Here is a 19146-nt window from a genome sequence, read left to right as displayed (position 1 = left end):
GCATGGACAGCATTGGTAACTGGCATCTAGAGCTGGGCACTGGGCAGGCGGCAGCAGTAACAGCATAAGGAGGAGGCGGTGGGCCCTGAGATGTAGTGTGGATGGCATTGGTAACTGGCATCTAGAGTTGGGTACTGGGAAGGCAGCAGCAGTAACAGCAGGAGGGCGGTGGTCTCTAAGAAGGAGTGTGGATGGCATTAGTGGTTGAGGCTATCACCTTTATGGACAGTGTAGAAGTTGTACCTATTGGAGACATGAATGGATGAACGTGATTCCCACTGTCCATACTTACTATCTAGCGAAACCACATGAAAGGGAACAGGTTTGGCGGAATCAGTGGGGAAATACAGAAATTGTTCTGGCTATGTGGATATCTAGCAAGTGCTATCACAGTTATAGATCTGTATTTTTTTTTAGGGATAAATATGGAAAGTTTTCTGTTTTTTCTGATAGATTGGAAGAGGTATCATTATTTATGATACCTCTTGCAATCTATCACAAAAGCCAGAAAAATTTCTGTTTAAAAAAACCCCCAAAAAAACAGATATTTAATTATGAATCACAGCTCCATTACAAGTGATTTAGGCCTCAAAGTATATAAAGGCAGATGGGGTGCCAGTTACACAGCTCCATATAAAGTTATAAACCTCAGAAATAGTAGAGGTAGAGGGCCACTAGGGTGAGGAGTAGAAGGAGATGTTGAAAGGCTGTGAACGTGCTCTTCCCATCTTGATGTCCGTGCAGCAGTTGCCGACTAATCAGTACAATCTGCAGAGGGGGTGTTAAAGTCATTGCCGACCCAAGACTTATTCATTTTAATAAAAGTGATTCAGTCAACATTTTCTGCGAATCCGTTTGTCATTCACTACACCCCCAGCTGCACTGAACGCTCTTTCAGATAACACACTTGCTGCTGGGCAAGCAAGGATCTGAATGGCATGTTCTGCCAGCTCCGGCCACTGCTCAAGCTTGGATACCCAGTAGCCCAGTGGGTCCTTGCTTTGCAGGTTGCAGATGTCCCATGCAGAGCTCGAGTATTCCTGCACCATGACTGAGTAGCGCTGCTGAGTGTCATTGGCAATTGCTGCACAACTGGCCGCTTGCTTCCGTTAAAAAAAGCCTGCATAGTTTGGCTTGGACGACCTCTACTGCTCATTCCGCTTAAGGTAATTGTTTGGCTGCCATGGCTGGTGGAACTGCCATGGGGATCCCTGCTGCTGCTGGCAGCCGGAAAGGCTGAGCACCTTACAAGCACTTCTTGGTAATGCTGCATTTTAGGTCCCCTGTATTGGGGCAAGATGAGTTGTTGTATCTCAGGCGTGTAACGTGGATCCAGTAATGTAGCAATCCAATAGTCGTCAGTCTTTGTTTTTGTGTTTTATGCGTGGATCTTTGGCTAGGCACTCCTGCATGAAGGATGTCATGTGGCTCAAACTACCCACAGCTGAGGTAATTCTGGACCCACACTCCTGTGGGTCGAACAGCAGCACAGGGTCGTCCTCCTCCTCTGCCTGGTCTTGCCATCCACAGAACATGCCGCCTTGTGTTTGGGTGGATGGATGCCATGTACCCTCAATATACTCCTCTGCCCCTTCCTCCCCTTCTCCCATGCCTTCAATGTCCTCCTCATCCTCTTCCACCTCCTCCTCTTCCTGGATTTGTGGTGCACTATGGCTAGTAGGCAAGCATGTCCGAGATGATGTTTGAAACAACATCTCTTGTCGCACCGCTTTCTGTTGTTCATCTAGCCGCTGCAGCATGTAAATGGTGGAATTCCAAGGAGTGGCCATATCACAAATTAACCGGTGCACTGGCAGGTTGAGATTTTACTGTAAATCCACCAATCTGGCACTGGCTGTGTACACTCAGCGCAAATGCGCTGACAACTTTCTGGCCTTCAGCAACAGCGGCTGGAGGCCTGAGTAAGGAAGCGCTGTACTATCAGGTTCATGACGTGAGCAAGGTACGGGTGTGAGTTTCCCACAACGCAGGGCTGCCAGCAGATTGGCCCCATTGTCACACATGACCTTGCCTGGCTGGAGTCTGTTGGGAGTTACCCAGGATATGTCCTCCTGCTCCTGCACTCGTGTGTCTGAGGGAACCCAGGCTTCGCAACCTCAGGACTGCATGGCAACTTCTGAATTGTGCACCGAAATAGCAAACTGCGGCTACATGCCCCACTCAGATTGCTGGCAGCAGCACAGGTAACTTTGGTGGCAGAGGGAGGAAAGGCAGCGGGGGAAGATTGGGCAGCTTGAGCTTGCTTCTTGGGTGGAGGTGGTCGCACAGAGCTCTGTGCTTTGACCAGGTGTTCCCGCCAGGTTACTGGGTGGTGGCTTTTTAAATGTGTGCTCATGCAACTTGTTCCATATTTTTGGGGGTTTTTGCCTGTTGTTTCAGTTTGCAGATGACCATTGTGTTGTCATCACTACGCACAATTAAAAATGCCCACATGGGCGAACATTGAACTGGGCCGAAAGGTGCTCTTGAGCCGGTGCTCGTGGTGGCAGTTGGTGGTTGTTGAGGCATAGCTGTGGCGACAGCTTCCGACGATTTGCCTCTTTGACTTGCCTCACCGCTTCTTAAAGACTGCAGAGTTTGGGCAGCTTTTACCCTCTCTACCTCTCCCACTTCGAGGGTGTGCTGCAACCTCCTCCTCCTCTTCTTATTCCTCCTCCTCTTCTCCCTGCCTATGAGGATCTCCTTGTTCGGCCCATGTCGGATCAAGGACATCATCATCATCATCAAAAGAGACAGTTTCCCTGTATGTGCCGAAAGGAAGCAGCGGCTCAGTGTGTGCGGGTGAAAAGTAACTGGGGGAAAGCCTGTGAACACACTCTCTTTGTCAGATGACTCAAACAACTGAGCATCTTCAATGAATGCTTGTAGCTGCACCTCTCCAACCCCTCGGTGGGACTCCTCTACATACTGCTGTACACGTGACTTTCCAGCCGCTGATGAGGAACTAGGAGGAACAGGTGTATCATGGACAGGTGTATCAGGGCCATCATCTTTCCTTTCTGCCAGGCAACAATTTCTCCCGTCTTCAGCTTCCCTTTTGCAAACAGTATTGGCAGGTTGCGCCGGTTAGCCTTAACGGTTCCATACGCATCTGTTCTGTGTCGCAGAACTCATAAAGCTCAGGAGAGGTGTAGAAATTGTCAGTTGTGACACAATAGCCCTGACCTAGCAATGGCTCAATGAGGGATAGCACTGAAGATGTTGCCAATCCATCATGGCTGTACCTGGGGTTGAATTATGTCCCTATTCCAGTGTAAAGATGCATTCTGCATCACATTTTCCGGGTAATGAGAGTAGCGGCTTGGCTGGGACCCCGGGTAACATTTAAAAGCAGATTACACTGATCGCGGAGTGCAGGTAAGAAGGGTTTTATTCTTACCCCTCAGGATTACCGCTTTTTGCAACTAAAAGACACCCCGAATCACACCCGGGATTACCGCTGGGAGGGGTTAAAGTAGTTGTTAGTAATATAAAATGGTAATAATGATGGTACATAATCGTGTAAATATAAAAAATTTTAAAGGTAGCTATAGATGTACAGAATTATTAAGAAACACTGATGCATAACAATACTATATTCTAGTCCAGATTTTATAAATTGAGGTATGATAATACATTCTAATGTGTATATATAGGCCATATTAATGGGTAATATAGGCGTGTAAAACCGTATTAGCCTGGATTCATATACAGAAACAGAAACAAAAAAAGGGGGATTTCATACACTTTGCAGTTTTTTTTAGATTTTACTAAGATAGTTAAAAGTACAAGAAGTTTTCTAGTTAGAGAAACAATACATAATTCAATTCACGTGGTGTGATGGCTTTAGGAATGGATATCCATTTAGTTTCCTTTTAACAATACTCTATCAAAGTTGCCATTTCTGGGATTAGGGATAATGTTTTCTAATACTGAAAAAAAAAAACTGAATTATAAGCTGATTGGGGTTACCATTTTGCCTGTATTAATTGAATATATGTGTTTATATATTCTTAATGCATGTTTGGTTTTTCCCACGTAAAATCTACCACAGATACAGGTGATTAGGTAAATAATGCCGGGTATGGAACAATCAATATGGTTTTTGATTCTATGTAATATATTGTTGGGGAGTCTGAATTTGCGTTGCTCTTTTAGCCAGGAGCATTGAGAGCAGCTGCCACATTTAAGGGTAACCGGTGGCAAGGATTGTTGTTGAGTTGGATCTTTTTCTGTATGGTGGCTGTAAACCAAAGTATCCTTCAAGGATGGTGACTGTAGGTGACACTCGGATATGGCTGTATAAACTTCGAGGTTTTGGGGTCAGACATGAGGATTTGCCAGTGTTTCTTAAGGATGTTTGAAACAACTTTGCATTGATTGTTATAGGTGTTGATCAACCAGTTTGTGTTTCTGTCAGTTTTGTTTGGTTTGAATGATCAGTGATGCACGGTTAAGAGTTTTGGCTTTTTGGTAGGCTTTTCTTACTACAACATCATGGATACAGCCTTTTACCTACGCAGAAAGTAGGAGCAAGTCAAATAGGACAAGAAATACTATTCCAGAGACTGGGGGAAGCTCTAGAAAAGTATTAGAGCCATGCATGTGATGAGGTTATGAGTGAGGAAGTCATTGGAGGAGCGGAAAGAGCGGCTGGGGGAGTATTTTTTTTACCAGGTCAGAAAGGTAGGTGGAACAAGAACTGTGGAGAGATATGAATGCAAAGTGTAGGAGCCTAAGTTTGATTCTAAGGTGAAATGGAAGCCAATGAACAGAACTACAAAGAGAGGCAACTAAAGAAGAGCGGTGCCAAGGATGGATGGGGGTAGGGTTCATAATAGATTGTAGAGGATTCTGTTCCACATCCATAATCCTACATTCTGCTTCATCCTTCTAGCCAAAATTTCCCATCCTTCTTTTTTCCTTCTTACAGAGTACCCATTACAGGAACATATGTCCCCTCTGATACACCATGATATCCCCCTCTGTCCTATATTGTCATATAACCTTTAAGTCTACTAAGTGAATAAATGTTAAACCAAATAATGCCATCTCAGGATCTTCAATCCCCTTTCTCTTTCTCTTTCCCTATAGCTAACTGATACAGGTTGACAATCGAAAATCCAGCCACTGACAACCTGGTCCCTTCAATTTCCCAACATGAATTTCGGATCACATGTTCAATACGGGGACTGCATTACACTGTTTGGCCACTAATGTGTTGATGGCGCTGTTCTGCAGAACAGGTCTTGCTTGGTAAACAAAATACACATTGAGACGTCCCTGTTCCTGGATTTGTGCCAGATGTCCCCGGTGAGATAAAGGCTGGCCTGTGTGTGGAGGTAACTTTTAAAAATCCGAAATTTTGAAGAATCCGGCGCACCTCAGGTCCGGAGGTTGCCAGATTTTTGACTGTCGACCTGTATATCATTTCCTATGTTTAACTCAGAGTCATGTGTTGTAGAGTTGACTGACTTTAAATAATTCAGATTCATTTAACATATACTGAATTTAATGAATATATGCAATTACAATATTATTTATTTATAAATTGGTACATGCAACTTCTATTATTTATCACAAAACTTTAAAAAAGTGCGTTGAAAACGAACAATAACTACTAAAACTAAACACACGATTAGCAGATCATAGAATAATAATATAGATCATAAGGATATTTTGATAAAATATTGAAAAGTTAAAACGTTTAATTTGTCTCATTACTATGATAAGTAACTCTATTCTCACGCACACAATAACATCAAACTACACACAGAACAAAAAGAATATTCCAATTAAAATAAAGTTGATTGATGTAAAAAAAATAGAATACATAGAACAACAACATGGAGCTGTACATTCCTTGTAATAAAATTCTGGCCTTGGTATGATTGGATGCTCGTCATTCATTTGCATATAACTTTAACTCTTTAACTATTTCTGGTTTTCAAACTTTGAGAAGAATTTGAGAGAAAATATTTTCCATTGATTTGAAGGTGATAGCAGCAGTAGAGCAGCATGTCAGGGACCACAGATCAGAGTTGTGTTAGAAATGTTAAAGACAACTGGAGTGTGTTGAACTTTGTGGTAAATCTATTGGTTTCATGGCATTAGGCCCTGGTTTCCTAATATTTTTACTATGGGGAAAACCCCTTGAAATAACTTTCGGGTCTAAGGGAACTCTTTCTATAATTTCTATAGCCACAGCTCACAGTGCATTAGCATGGTGGTCAGTGGGAAGAATGTCTCTTACAATGCTGGACATAGGGACTATTGCCTTCTATATTACTGGCCAGTGAGAAGAATGCCACCCTTACAGATGATCATTGGCACTACCAAATTGCCCATTGCCTAATGAAATCCCCAGCGATCTCTGGAGGAACCTGGCTGAGAATCATTGATCCAGACTATTTCCTTCTAGGTTGAACCTTTCATATAGTTATACAGTTAGGTTGAAAAAAAAGACAAACCTCCATCATGTTCAACCACTAGAGTACAGCTTTGTGTAAACAGAATGCTTTTGCATCAGAGTTCGATCAAAGTATACAATAAACAAAAAAAAGAAAACTATGCCAAAAAAAATTGTGATACAAAGTTCACAGATCAAACAAATCTTCATCTTCTTGGAACTGGATGGTCAACTTAGATCCGATCATTTCTAGTTCTCTAAGTGCTTCATTGGACATTTCTTTATGATTGATGCTAGAAGAGAAAATATTAGCAGAAATGGGAAAATGGTCTTAAAACATGTCTGGGTCTCCTCTATATACTAGCTGTGTCTTGTACCATGTCAGCCATCTACAATTATAGAATGTAAAACCAAATACAAGGGATCAGAGAGTCCACACATCAGCTGATATCACAGAAACCATAAATTGTATTTCCATTTGTTATTTTCCATGTCAGGTTTGCCATTGTTAATCTTCTAAACATGCCAGCTGCCTGGAAATCATGGAGATCCTCTGACTAACCAATCCTAGGTGAATAACCGATGAAATGAATAACACTGATTCAAATACACACATATATATATATATATTAGTGTATATATAGATGAAATATAAAATATATTCAGTACATCTCTGCAGTATATGGAAACTGGTACCTGGAGCCTAGCTCTGTAAAGGTGAGTGCTTCAAACTGAGCCAACTATGGTGCCCCGTGTAGTGGCAGAGTAGATAGGATAATACTTCATTTCTGTGTCACTATTAGCTTCTTCAGTAAGAAACTACTCTACAAACATCCCTGGTAAAGATATTAATGTAATAAAAGGTTTTCTCTCCTGGGCATCCCAATGCTGTGATTGGATACAGGGTATCAGTACTTGGAGTGGGTTGGCTGAAGGGACGGTGTTAATAGCTGTCCCTCTCACTTCCTGGGTTCTTATTGGTGTTCTCCGGGGGACTGAAAATAAGGGGGCAATGTTATAGTTTCCCCAACACTAAATGTGCCCTGGTGTCTGTTCCCCAATGGGAGAAGAAATAGAAATGTATTTTATATTGTTTATGAAGACCACATGAACATAAAATCATCATCTGTCTGAGTTCTACATACTGTACCTTAACATCTTCAGGCTGGGTAATGTCATTATCAGTTCCTGGATGTAATAGAGTGCCACATCTGACATTTCATAATTACTTAGGTCCAGGTCAGTGAGATTCCGGCTTTCACTCAGTGTCAGTATTAGTGAAGCGTTTGCATCCGACAATCCGATATTGCGAAGGCTACAAAAAAAGAAAGACATTTCTACACATGCTGAAACAGCTGCTAATGAGAAAATAATTTTTAGGGATCCATTAATAAAATCATTGATTATTTGTAAACATTCACATGTTAAAGAACATCAGGAAAGTGACATTTTTATATCTTATAATAGAAGAGCTTTAGCCAGTGATCACTGACGTCTGGATGCCTGGCCCAAAGCTCACTATGTGTCCATTCATGTGACAATAACACCGACATATATATATTAGGCTTTTATTATACTTATCCTTCTAATATGAACCCTGCTCATTATTATTGTTTGATTTTTCTATAGACAAATTAGCAAAAGAGATAATTACATTTTAATTCACACTATTGAGGTAAAATATGCTAAATTTTCAGTTTTGCATAAAGTGAGGAATATTTAGGACAATTGTTAGTTTGTTAGTTTTGGTGGCATTCTCGGTTCTCAGTCACAGGATCTGCTTAGAAAATGGGGAGAAAGGAAAAAAAGCATAATTTTTGGGGGCACCAATGTGTAGTTATATTTAAAATAATGGTAACTTTATAAGAATACACAACATAATATAAAATAGTACATTTAAGTAAAACAACATATAGAAATGTGTGGAATATTTATTTCTATTTATATGGTTCTATATAATTATGTGAAACTAATCCAGGGACAAACGTAAGAACATTTCTGAGTGTTTGACCTCATATGCCAATAGGTGCCCACCTACCTGACACCCACCTCAGATATGAAGGAGATGTATTGCAAAGAACAAAAACTAAAGGAGTGACTTTGTTGGCAAAATTCATAACAATTTCAGTGATAAACATTTTAAATATTAAAGTTTTTTTAATGTAAATCCTTAGAAAAACATTAAAAAACATTAAATTGCATAAAATATTTCTGAACACTGAAACAAGCAATTAGATTTAAAACAAACGCATAACCTCCCACATTTCGTGGGACTAGCACTCTTCTTCCCACCCATTTACCACCAACCATGGTGTCAGTGCACTTAAATAAATAAAAAAAAAATCAATACGAAAGTATTATAATAGTTTTTTGTGAGCTGACTTTAGACCTTTTGTGCATAGTTTGCCTTTGTACCCAAAAGATACACCTGAGTTACTCAAAGTTATTGATAATCTTACAGTACCCGGAGGCACTATATTGGTAGGTATTGATTTACAGGCACTATACTCCAGTATCCCTCATGAGAAGGGGCTGGAAGTTATGCATTTGTTTCTCCTATAAAGAATCAATTAACTGAGGTGACTGAATATGTTGTTCCTGGAATTACTCATATATAAGAATATAAGAAATGTCTTCTTATTAGATACTACTTATTAGATACCTTCCTCCAGGTACAGGGCATAGCTATGTAGACTAGATGTGCCCCTACCTATGCAAACCTGTACCTGGGGGAATAGGAAAAGAAGGTATTTTCAAATGATGCCTTCACCATATATCTTTGCCACAAAATAAAGATACAGTTAGGTCCATCAATATTTGCACAGAAACTATTTTTTTCTAGTTTTGGTTCTGTACATTACCACAATTATTATAAATGAAACAACTCCGATGAAGTTGAGCTGAAGACTTTCAGCTTTAATTCAGTGGGTTGAACAAAAAGATTGCATAAATGTGAGGAACTAAATCCTTTATTACACAATCACTTCATTTCAGGGGCTCAGACGTAATTGGCTATTTCATGGGTTGGTGTGGGCAATTCCTTTGTTATGTCATTATAAATTTAGCAGATAAAAAGGGGGGTGCTTGTATGTGGAAGAATGTGCTGTGAACAGACAACATGCGGAGTTCTCCATGCAGGTGAAACAAGCCGTCCTTACGCTGCAAAAACAGAAAAACCCATCCGAGAAATTGCTGCAATATTAGGAGTGGTAAAATCTACAGTTTGTACATCATGAGAAAGAAACAAAGCACTGGTGAACTCCGCAACGCCAAAACACCTGGACGTCCATGGAAGACAACAGTGGTGGATGATGGCAGAATCATTTCCATGGTGAAACCCCTTCACAACAGCCAACCAAGTGACAACACTCTCCGGGAAGTAGGCGTATCGATATCCAAGTCTACCATAAAGAGAAGACTGCATGAAAGTAATACAGAGGGGGCACTGCAAGGTGCAAGATACTCCTAAGCCTCAAGAATAGAAAGCCGAGATTGGACTTTGCTAAAAAACATCTAAAAAAGCCGGCACAGTTCTGGGAAAACATTCTTTGGACCGATGAAACCAAGATCAGCCTTTACCAGAATGATGGCAAGAAAATAGTATGGAGAAGGCGTGGAACAGCTCATGATCCAAAGCATAGCACATCATCTGTAAAACATGGCGGAGGCAGTGTGATGGCTGCCATGGCACTGGGACATTAGTGTTTATCCATCATGTGACACAGAAGCAGCCAAATGAATTCTGAGGTGTTCAGAGACATACTGTCTGCTCACATCCAGCTAAATGCAGTCACATTGTTTGGGAGGCGATTCATCATACAGATGGACAATGACCCAAAACATACAGCCAAAGCAACCCCGGAGTTTATTAAAGCAAAGAAATGGAATATTCTGGAATGGCCAAGTCAGTCACCTGACCAGGTGGCAGAGCATTAAAAGGAGGAAACCGGTATCTGGTAATGTCCATGAGTCCAAGACCACAGGCTGTCATTGCCAGCAAAGGGTTTTCCACCAAGTATTAGAAATGTTATTTTCAGCTTTTTAATTTGTCCAATTACTTTTGACCCCCTGAAATGAAGTGATTGTGTAATAAAGGATTTAGTTCCTCACATTTTTGTGCAATCTTTTTGTTCAACCCACTGAATTAATGCTGAAAGTCTGCCATTGTCTCTGTCCAAATATTTATGGACCTAACTGTCTATTAATGACGTTTTCATGCTCTGGACAGGCACTTAAGTATGCCTGGCTAAATTTATGGAATAACTGGCATACAATTCATACAATCTAAAATTTACTTATAACACCAGAAATTACTGCTTACCTTTTCCTAATATTGAAATTAGAAATGATTCTGACCTTACTTTGGTTTCCAACATATATTGAAAGTCTACTGTGGGAAACGCCATTTTATTGGCAGTGACCTCTCATCCTAAACACTTGATATGGAACCTTACTCTCAATACCTAAGAATTAGGGGAAATTGTACCCGAGGATGTGATTTTGAAGAAGCAGCAAAAGCATTATGAGACAGGCTTCTCGAAAGAGGTTATAACTAAGGAAAAAATATAAAAAAGTCAAAAGTAAAATGAGAACAGAGATGCTTTATAAAACTACTCACCCCAAAGAAAGGATGAAAGGGATTTCCCAATCAACATGCAGAGCTCCACAACATATGCAAGAGACATTGGTCCTTTTTGACATCTGATCCAACACTAAGGAACGTTTTACCTTTATACTCACAATTCACCTACAAGAAATTACCCTATCCAAAGGATAATCTTGTTGAAGGCGGCCTTAAAACCCCCCAAAAAACAGAAATTCATGTACAATCTGGCACCTTCCCTTGTGGTAGGTGCAATTATTGTCAGTGGATATATAAAGAAACTGATAAGTTTCAAGTACCGGTTAAGATAAAAAAGAAACTACATAGCAGGGTAGACTGCACTACTGAGGGGTATTTTATATGGCTTTTTGTAGCTGTGGGATGAAATAGAATTTATTGAATTGGAGAAAATCCACTTGGACCCGAGAGGGGGGACCTGGATAGGTTAATTTTACAGAAGGAAACCAAGTGGATTTATGAGCTTAAAGCTACGGAACAGCTCCATCTTAATGAGTGCTTTAGTTTTAAGTCCTTTCTATGATCGGATATAACTAGATTAGAAAAGGATACCTGTAAACATTAATTCCTTTAATAGTAGGGACCTAGTGGCCCAATACTGATGTTATAACATTTATGAAAAATAGGAATTGGGCTCTATTAGGGGCAAAGACTTAAAATGTGATTGACATTTTGATTACTCACATTTACTGTCTTTTGGCTATGATTATTGAATTACTTGATACTAAGAACTATAATCCATTTTTTGTTTATTTTTGTTTTTCGTTATATAACTTTTTTTTGCTCAGTGTCACATTTTTTATTTTTTTCGGTTTCTTGAATACATATGCTCAATATAATAAATAAATACACATGTATATATGATTATGTATAATTAAGTTAAAAATAAAACTGATTAAATTTATTGATAGTAAGTGAGTTTGTGTTTGACCCCACAAATAGCTAAGTAAGTGCTTTTTTAGTTATGGAGATAATAAATAAAGGAGAAACCAGCTTATTTGAATCTCATATTAGTTCCAGGGTGGATGGTGATGCTTCATCCCTTGTTACTTTATCCCTTTTGCTCTATAACCTCTATATATGAGAGGGGAGTTTTCAAAAATTGGTAACTACATCTTTATGTATATGTGATGGTTATAAGCATTGTATTTATGGTGTATATTTATGATAGTACTGTTTTACATTTAAAGAAATGTTTTAATATTTAAATTGTTTATCACTGGAATTGTTTATGAGTTTTGCCAACAAAGTCCCTCCTTTACTTTTCATTCTTTACAATAATTATTTATATCAGGTGTGGCATGTACATTTTGTGTAGAAATGAAGGAAGGGCTGTTCCATGTTTCTCTTGAAGGAGATGTATGCTTTTGATAGGTGTGATGGAGCTGGGGCAAGATTGGGGAGAGCAGGATAAACAGCTGGGCCAGCATGCCAAACACCTGGGACACCAACAGGAAACCAAAACTATGAAAATCCAACAAGATTACTGAGGAGTTCTGCAAAGGCGAATCCCACTCCATATCACAGTATTGTGTCAAGAAACATTCAGTGTTTTGTATATATTGTATTACTGTATCTATATTTTATTATTGCTGTATATTTGTTCATATTTTTTTTATTGTCTCAGAAAATAATTTCTATCACTTCTGTTATACTTACAGTAACTCCTCTATTTGGCTGGTTGTCACAGCTTTCATCAGATCTCCGAGATGAGGACCCTCCAGATTATTATTAGACAGATCCAGTGTCCTCAGTGTCCGGTTATTTCTTATTCCAGATGCCAGGTGGGGGCAGGAACTGTCATCCAAGTAATTCTCTGCCAAGCTATAAGAAGAGATGAATGTCAGTGTATGGAGATGGGGTGCACATTGAGTTGGAATTTACCTTATTAGCATTCTGATACTTTGACCTACAACAGGATTATACTGAGGAAGTTTTTAGGTGTAAACTTTTTCTGACAACTTTTCAGAAGACTGATGTGGAAAATAATATACATTACACTGGGGACAGCCCCAGCTACAGTGCAGATTGCAGCGAACTAACAAACCCTTCACATGTTTGCCATCTCCAGGTATAGAAAAGTGCCCCCCCCCACACTTTGATCAAAACAGACCTCACACCTTCTATCAACAGTGTGGGGGGGCACAAAAACACCTTTACCCCAAATGTTTGCAGGGGTTTGTGAGTGGTTTATAGGAATCTAAAAGCCTTGTTTAATAAAAGGGCACCAGAGATCCATCCACTCCCTTAACTACAGGGCCCATTATTAGAAATGGGTACATAACCCTGGAATAATGACACTAATACGCAAAATATTTTATTGAAATTAAAACAACACAACACATACTTCATATGTTTTCCTTTTTATGTCCCCGGAATAAATTCATGTTAATCATGATGTTCAGAAATGTAACCCAAATATACCTGTTCGAATTCGGATAGACCCGACCCGAAAAACACAGGATTCGATGGTAAAAATTTTGGGGGAAAAAATGTGGTAAAAAAAATTTAGAGTAGTTTATTGAGAGTTTGTGTTTTTTTAACTAACTTTTTTTTTTTTTACAGGAACTGCAGAGGTCTTGTGGAAAACAGAACTGCACACCTCTGCAGTTTCATTACAATGTCCGGACACTACAGGTGATGAATGGGGACTTGCCCCCAATCATCACATGTAGTGTCCTGTATTCTTAGATAGAGAAACTCTATCCAAGAATAAATAGTATAGCGCTCCAACAGCAATTGCGGTTGTCGTGCTGTGCTTCTACTATGTATTGTTAGATAGAGTTTCTCTATACAAGAATACAAGGCACTACAGGTGATGAATGGGGACAGGTCCCCATTTATCACCTGCAGTGCCCAGAGATCATAGTGGAACTGTAGAGGTAAGCTGCAGTTCAGTTCCATTGTGATGTCCCATGATGACATGGGAAATTGAACTGCAGATTACCCCTGCATTTCCACTACAATGTCCGGGCAGTACAGGTGATGAATGTGGACTTGTCACCTGTAGTGCCCTGTGTTGTTGGATAGAGTTTCTCCATTCAAGAATACATAGTACAGCGCTGCAACAGCAATTGCAGTTGCCACCGCTGTCCTTCTATTATGTTTTCTTGGATAGAGTTTCTCTATCCAAGAATACAGGGCACTACAGGTGATGAATGGGGACAAGTTGAATAGCTGTTGAATCGAATAGTGAGATATTCGACCAACACTAGTTAGCACTCCAGTCTTTGCAGCACTGGGTCCCAGGTTCAAATCTTGACTAGAAAACTATCTACAGGGAGTTTGCAGGTTTCCAAAAACATGAAGTTAGATTCCCCCCAAATTGACCTTAGACTGTATTATAGACACATGACTATGGTCTCCCTAAAACTGACCTCATACTGCGGTAGTGATATTTAAGGATGAGCGAGAATGCCTCTGGTATTGTGAAAATTTCCACGACCTTCCAATGGGTCCGCTGAATTTCGTCGAAACCATCGGAAGATTGAGGAAATTATTCAGGAGGATTCTCAGGGCTGCATTCATTCTTGCACCCCTGGAAATCCTCCTGTTTGCGATCCCCGGCACTAGAGGTTAATTAACCTCTAGTGCCTTGAATCAGCTGTAACCGTAAAGTTCCCACAGTCACTGGGCTGTACTTATCAGCCCCGTGACTGTGGGAAGTGAACTGCAGATGAACTCTCAATAGAGTAACTCCACTGAGAGTTCATCTGCAGTTCCACTGCGCTCCCCGGGCACTGAAGGTTATTTAACCCAGGATCGCAGTGAATTCTAAGGGCTGCAATGATTCTGGCAGCCCTGGGAATCCTGTAAATTCAACAATCAAGCTCGAATTTTAATTAAAAAAAAAATCTCAGGCTGTACTGATCCCTGAATGCAGCCCCAGTTGTATTCATTGATCAGCTCAGTGTGCAATCCCCATCACTAGAGGTTAAATGGGGACAAGTCTCCCCATTCCAAAACTCTAGCGCTTTCTGATTGGCTGAGGAAGGCTCATCTTGAGAGTTCCTCTGCAGTTCCACTGCGCTCCCTGGGCACTAGAGGTTATTTAACCCGGGATCGCAGAAGCCCTTTTTATTAAGTGGGTCACCTGATGTCTGCACACCAACACCCTTGGAATGAGCACAGGAAGTAAAGTGCAGTAATGTCATCATCCCCTTTACTGTCACCAGCTCAGCTTTCTGTTTAAATAAAGCCTACATAAGAGCCTTTACAATACCCCATAACACATGTATAAGACTTTGTAAAACCCAGAGTTTTATCCTGAAGGAGCTGGGCAGCAGTAAACGCTGCGGCAGGTTTCACTTATCCTTACTCTGTACATCATCTGTGCACGTGTTATAGAAGGGCAAAGACTGGAATGTCACCTTATATATTCACCCAATGACAGGGGCATTTTAGGGGGGGTATTTATAAATAAATCAATCTGACATCTCTGGTGGAGAATTTTCCAGGTTCTTGTGTGGCAGTGGCAGTGATTGATTCTCCACCAGGGAGTGTTGCAGTGAATGTCAGATTCACTGCTTTATTAAGGTGGAGAATTTTCCAGATCCATGTGTTTCAGGGGCAGCAATTGATGCTTCACCAGGGAATGTTTCATTGAATGTCAGATTCACTGCTTTATAAATAGACCCCTAAGTGTGGTTTTCTAAATAACAATGTGACTGAATCTTCTGGTTGTCTGGTAGATGGGGAGTTCAGGTGACCCCACTTCTGACACCAAGAGAACAGGACCAGTCTGGTGCACAGAATCATTGTGATGATGAGCTCTGTCCCCTCACCTAATTAGTAGATGAATGGTGTTTTCACTTTTATTGAAAAAATTATGTATTATGTCATTGTTGGAATTTACCTCATTAGCATTCTGATACTTTGACCTACAACAGGATTTCATTGAAAAAGTTTTTAGGTGTAAATTTTTACTGACAACTTTTCAGAAGACTGATTTGGAAAATGTTATAGATTACACTGGGGACAGCCCCAGCTATAGTGCAGATTGCAGAGAACTAACAAACCCTTCACATGTTTGCCATCTCCAGGTACGGAAAAGGGGAACAGCAAGTGACCCCCCCCCCCTTCAGAACAAACCTCACACTTTCTATCAACAGTGGGAGGCACAAAAACACCTGTACCCCAAATATTAGTGGGAGTTTATTAATGGTTTATAGGAATCCAAAACCTTCATTTAATAAAGGGACCCCAGAGATTTACCATCCCCCTTAGTACAGAATCCATTACTAGAAGGGTAACATGGCCCAGAAATAATGACACTGACTAGTGTTGGTCGAATAGCTCACTATTGGATTCGACAGCTGTTCGATCGAATAGTGAGAAATTCTTTGGGTGATCAAATGCCGAATTCGAACACCATTGAAGTCAATGGTGTGAGAATTTGGGTTTTTTTAAGGCTCTTTTAAGGGCTGCAAGAGCAATCAGATTGTCCTTGCAGCCCTTAAATGTATGTGTTGTTGACGAGGGTTTCTCTATCAAAAAACACACATTACAGCGCTGCAACAGCCGTGCTGTGCTTCTACTATGTATTCTTGGATAGAGTTTCTCTATCTAAGAATAGGGGGCACTACAGGTGATGATAATGTACAAGTCCCCATTCATCACTTGTAGTGCCTGGACATTGTAGTAGAACTGCAGAGGTAATCTGCAGTTCAGTTTCCCATGTGACGTCACGTGGGAAACTGAACTGCAGATTACCTTTGCAGTTCCACTACAATCTCTGGACACTACAGGAGATGAATGGGGACAAGTCCCCATTCATCCCATATAGTGCCCTGTATTCTTACTCTATCCAAGAATACATAGTAGAAGCACAGCATGGGAACAGCGATTGCTGTTGCAGCGCTGTACTATTTATTCCTGAATAGAGTATTACCTATATTGGCCCGAGATCCCGCAATGACAGGAGGATTCCCAAGGCTGCATAGCCGCGGGTATCATACTGTCATTGTGGGAAAACCTGTAAAAAAAAAAGGTATTTAAAAAAAAAAAATCAATAAATTTTTATTAATTTTTATAATTTTTTTAAACACAGTTTTTACAAATTTTTTCCCAAATTTTTACCGTCGAATCCCGTGTTTTTCGGGTTGGGTCTATCTGAATTCGAACAGCCATATTCGGGTCGAATATAAGGACAGCCCCAATTGGAACACCAACACTAACATTGACTCTTAAAAAAGAAATAAACACAACACAACACTTCCCAATGTTTTCCTTTTATGTCCCTAGAATAAATTTATGTCTATCATGATGTCCAGAAATGTCAATCCACATCAACAATGATAAGTTCCAACCGCCAATTATCCTGGAGACCACCAATGCTACATGATAAATGTCTGGACAGATATTTTTGGAGCATTTCCCAGATATTTTTGGCACCTGCAGAGTGCCATCCAGATGTGTGAGACAAATCTGACTCTTCATATGTAAGGGTGAAAGCATGGATGAATTTTATGGAACATTTTTTTCCCAACAGTGAAAAGAGGACACAGAAGCCTGGTGTCAATAAAAGGGGTGGGGGGTTGTGGTTTTTATGTGGGTTTAGTCCTTTGGTATGGTCGCAAGAAGAATTTGGAGTGGGATATCATTTTATATAGTTTTGCTCTAAGGGCAGCCAGGTGCATTAGTAGTCCAGATGTGGTTACAATTGGAGCCAGGTGCATTTGCAGGCCAGGGGTTGGTGTAATTGGGATCTGGGTGTGGGAGGCTTATTTTATATCTGGAAGCCCCCTTTAAAAGCTGGGTTACCAGATGTCTGCCCACTGTGACATGGCAAAGGGAGTCATCTTGAAGGGAAGATATATTTCTCCACATTTCCTCCCCTATGGGGAAGATTAACCAGCAACAGGTCTACTGGGATTCCAGATCTGGGTTTTGCACGTCACTCAGAAGTGTTCTGATCCAACCCAGAATGTGGGTTTGTCTGGCCATTAATTACTGCAGAGCTGTGAGCAGCAGGTAAAAGGGAAGGAGAGGAAGAAAGCTCTCTGACCCGGGGCACAGGGAAGCTGCCTGTGAGAGCCATTGCTGTATTACATATGAGTAAAGGTTGCGGGAACATTTGTGTTGAGTTGGCTGGGTTAGCCACCAACTGGTAGAGAGGAATCCGCCTGCTGTTTAGTGAGTGACTGACTGGCTAGGATTTAATTTGGCTTGCTTTGTTTTATCTTTTCGCAACCTTAAATAAAGCTAACAGCGGGTCAGCTTCAAACCTATCTACTGTCTAGAGTGTCTAATGTCTTCATCCACCACTCCTGCAGTCTGAGAGTACCTCTTACCCCAGAAGAGGTGATCCCACAAGAGTGATATACCACATATTGTGCAGGATGCGGGCATCTCTGTAATTGGACTGTAAAATGGAGGATGTGATGAAAGTATTGATTCAGGCCTCTGAGGCCCAGCAGCATGCTACAACAGTGCAATAAGATACCAATCGCCAACAAAATGAAATGATGAAGGTGTTGTCCACTCAGATTTTTGCAATATCAGAGGCCTAGCAATTGGACCTCCTTAAAGTGTCCTTAAAGAGGTAGCTCTACGCCTGGCACAGTTAGGTCGAGACTCTGTCGTACCAGTACAAACTGTCAGTAAAACTATTGGTACAAGTCACGTTCTGCAGAAAATGACAGTGGCTGATGATGTGGAGGCTTACCTTGCTACTTTTGAGAGGATTGTGGTGCGTGAAAGTTGGCCTAAAGAACAATGAGCTGGGATAATTTTGCCATTTTTGACTGGTGAACCCCAAAAGGCCTATTTTAATTTGGAGCCTGAGGCTGCCCTGGATTATGAAAGACTTAAAGCGGAGATCCTTGCACGTGTGGGAGTAACGTTAGCTGTCCCAGCTCAGAGAGTGCACCACTGGGGGTACAAGCCCGGAAAACTGCCCCGTTAACAAATGTATGATTTTATACACCTTATCAGGAAATGGCTACAACCAGAGTGCTTATCGGCTCCAGAGATAACCGAGCGTGTCTCAATGGATTATTATTTACCAGCACTGCCTGCTGATCTGAGGAGATGGGTAACCCATGGAGACCCCAATTCGGTGGACCAGCTTGTGGAAATGGTGGAGCGGTATAGTGCAGCTGAGGACTGGTTAACT

The 19146-nt window shown here is 40.8% G+C and overlaps 1 protein-coding gene across 1 annotated transcript in view; it reads right to left on the bottom strand.

The window, feature by feature from the left end:
* Nucleotides 1-5224: 5224 nt before the first annotated feature.
* Nucleotides 5225-19146, bottom strand: part of LOC140344772 (NACHT, LRR and PYD domains-containing protein 12-like) — an 84752-nt gene continuing 70830 nt past the window's right edge. Inside the window, exons 8-10 of the mRNA XM_072431977.1 lie at nt 12690-12854; nt 7560-7724; nt 5225-6702 (exon numbers count right to left, since the gene is read on the bottom strand). Of these exons, the coding sequence (XP_072288078.1) occupies nt 6597-6702; nt 7560-7724; nt 12690-12854 (436 nt within the window). The 3' untranslated portion in view covers nt 5225-6596. The remainder of the gene's footprint in view (nt 6703-7559; nt 7725-12689; nt 12855-19146) is intronic.

Source organism: Pyxicephalus adspersus, unplaced genomic scaffold (genome assembly GCF_032062135.1).
Source record: "Pyxicephalus adspersus unplaced genomic scaffold, UCB_Pads_2.0 Sca3, whole genome shotgun sequence".
Taxonomy (NCBI): Eukaryota; Metazoa; Chordata; class Amphibia; order Anura; family Pyxicephalidae; genus Pyxicephalus; species Pyxicephalus adspersus.
This window is presented reverse-complemented; position numbering and strand designations above follow the sequence as displayed.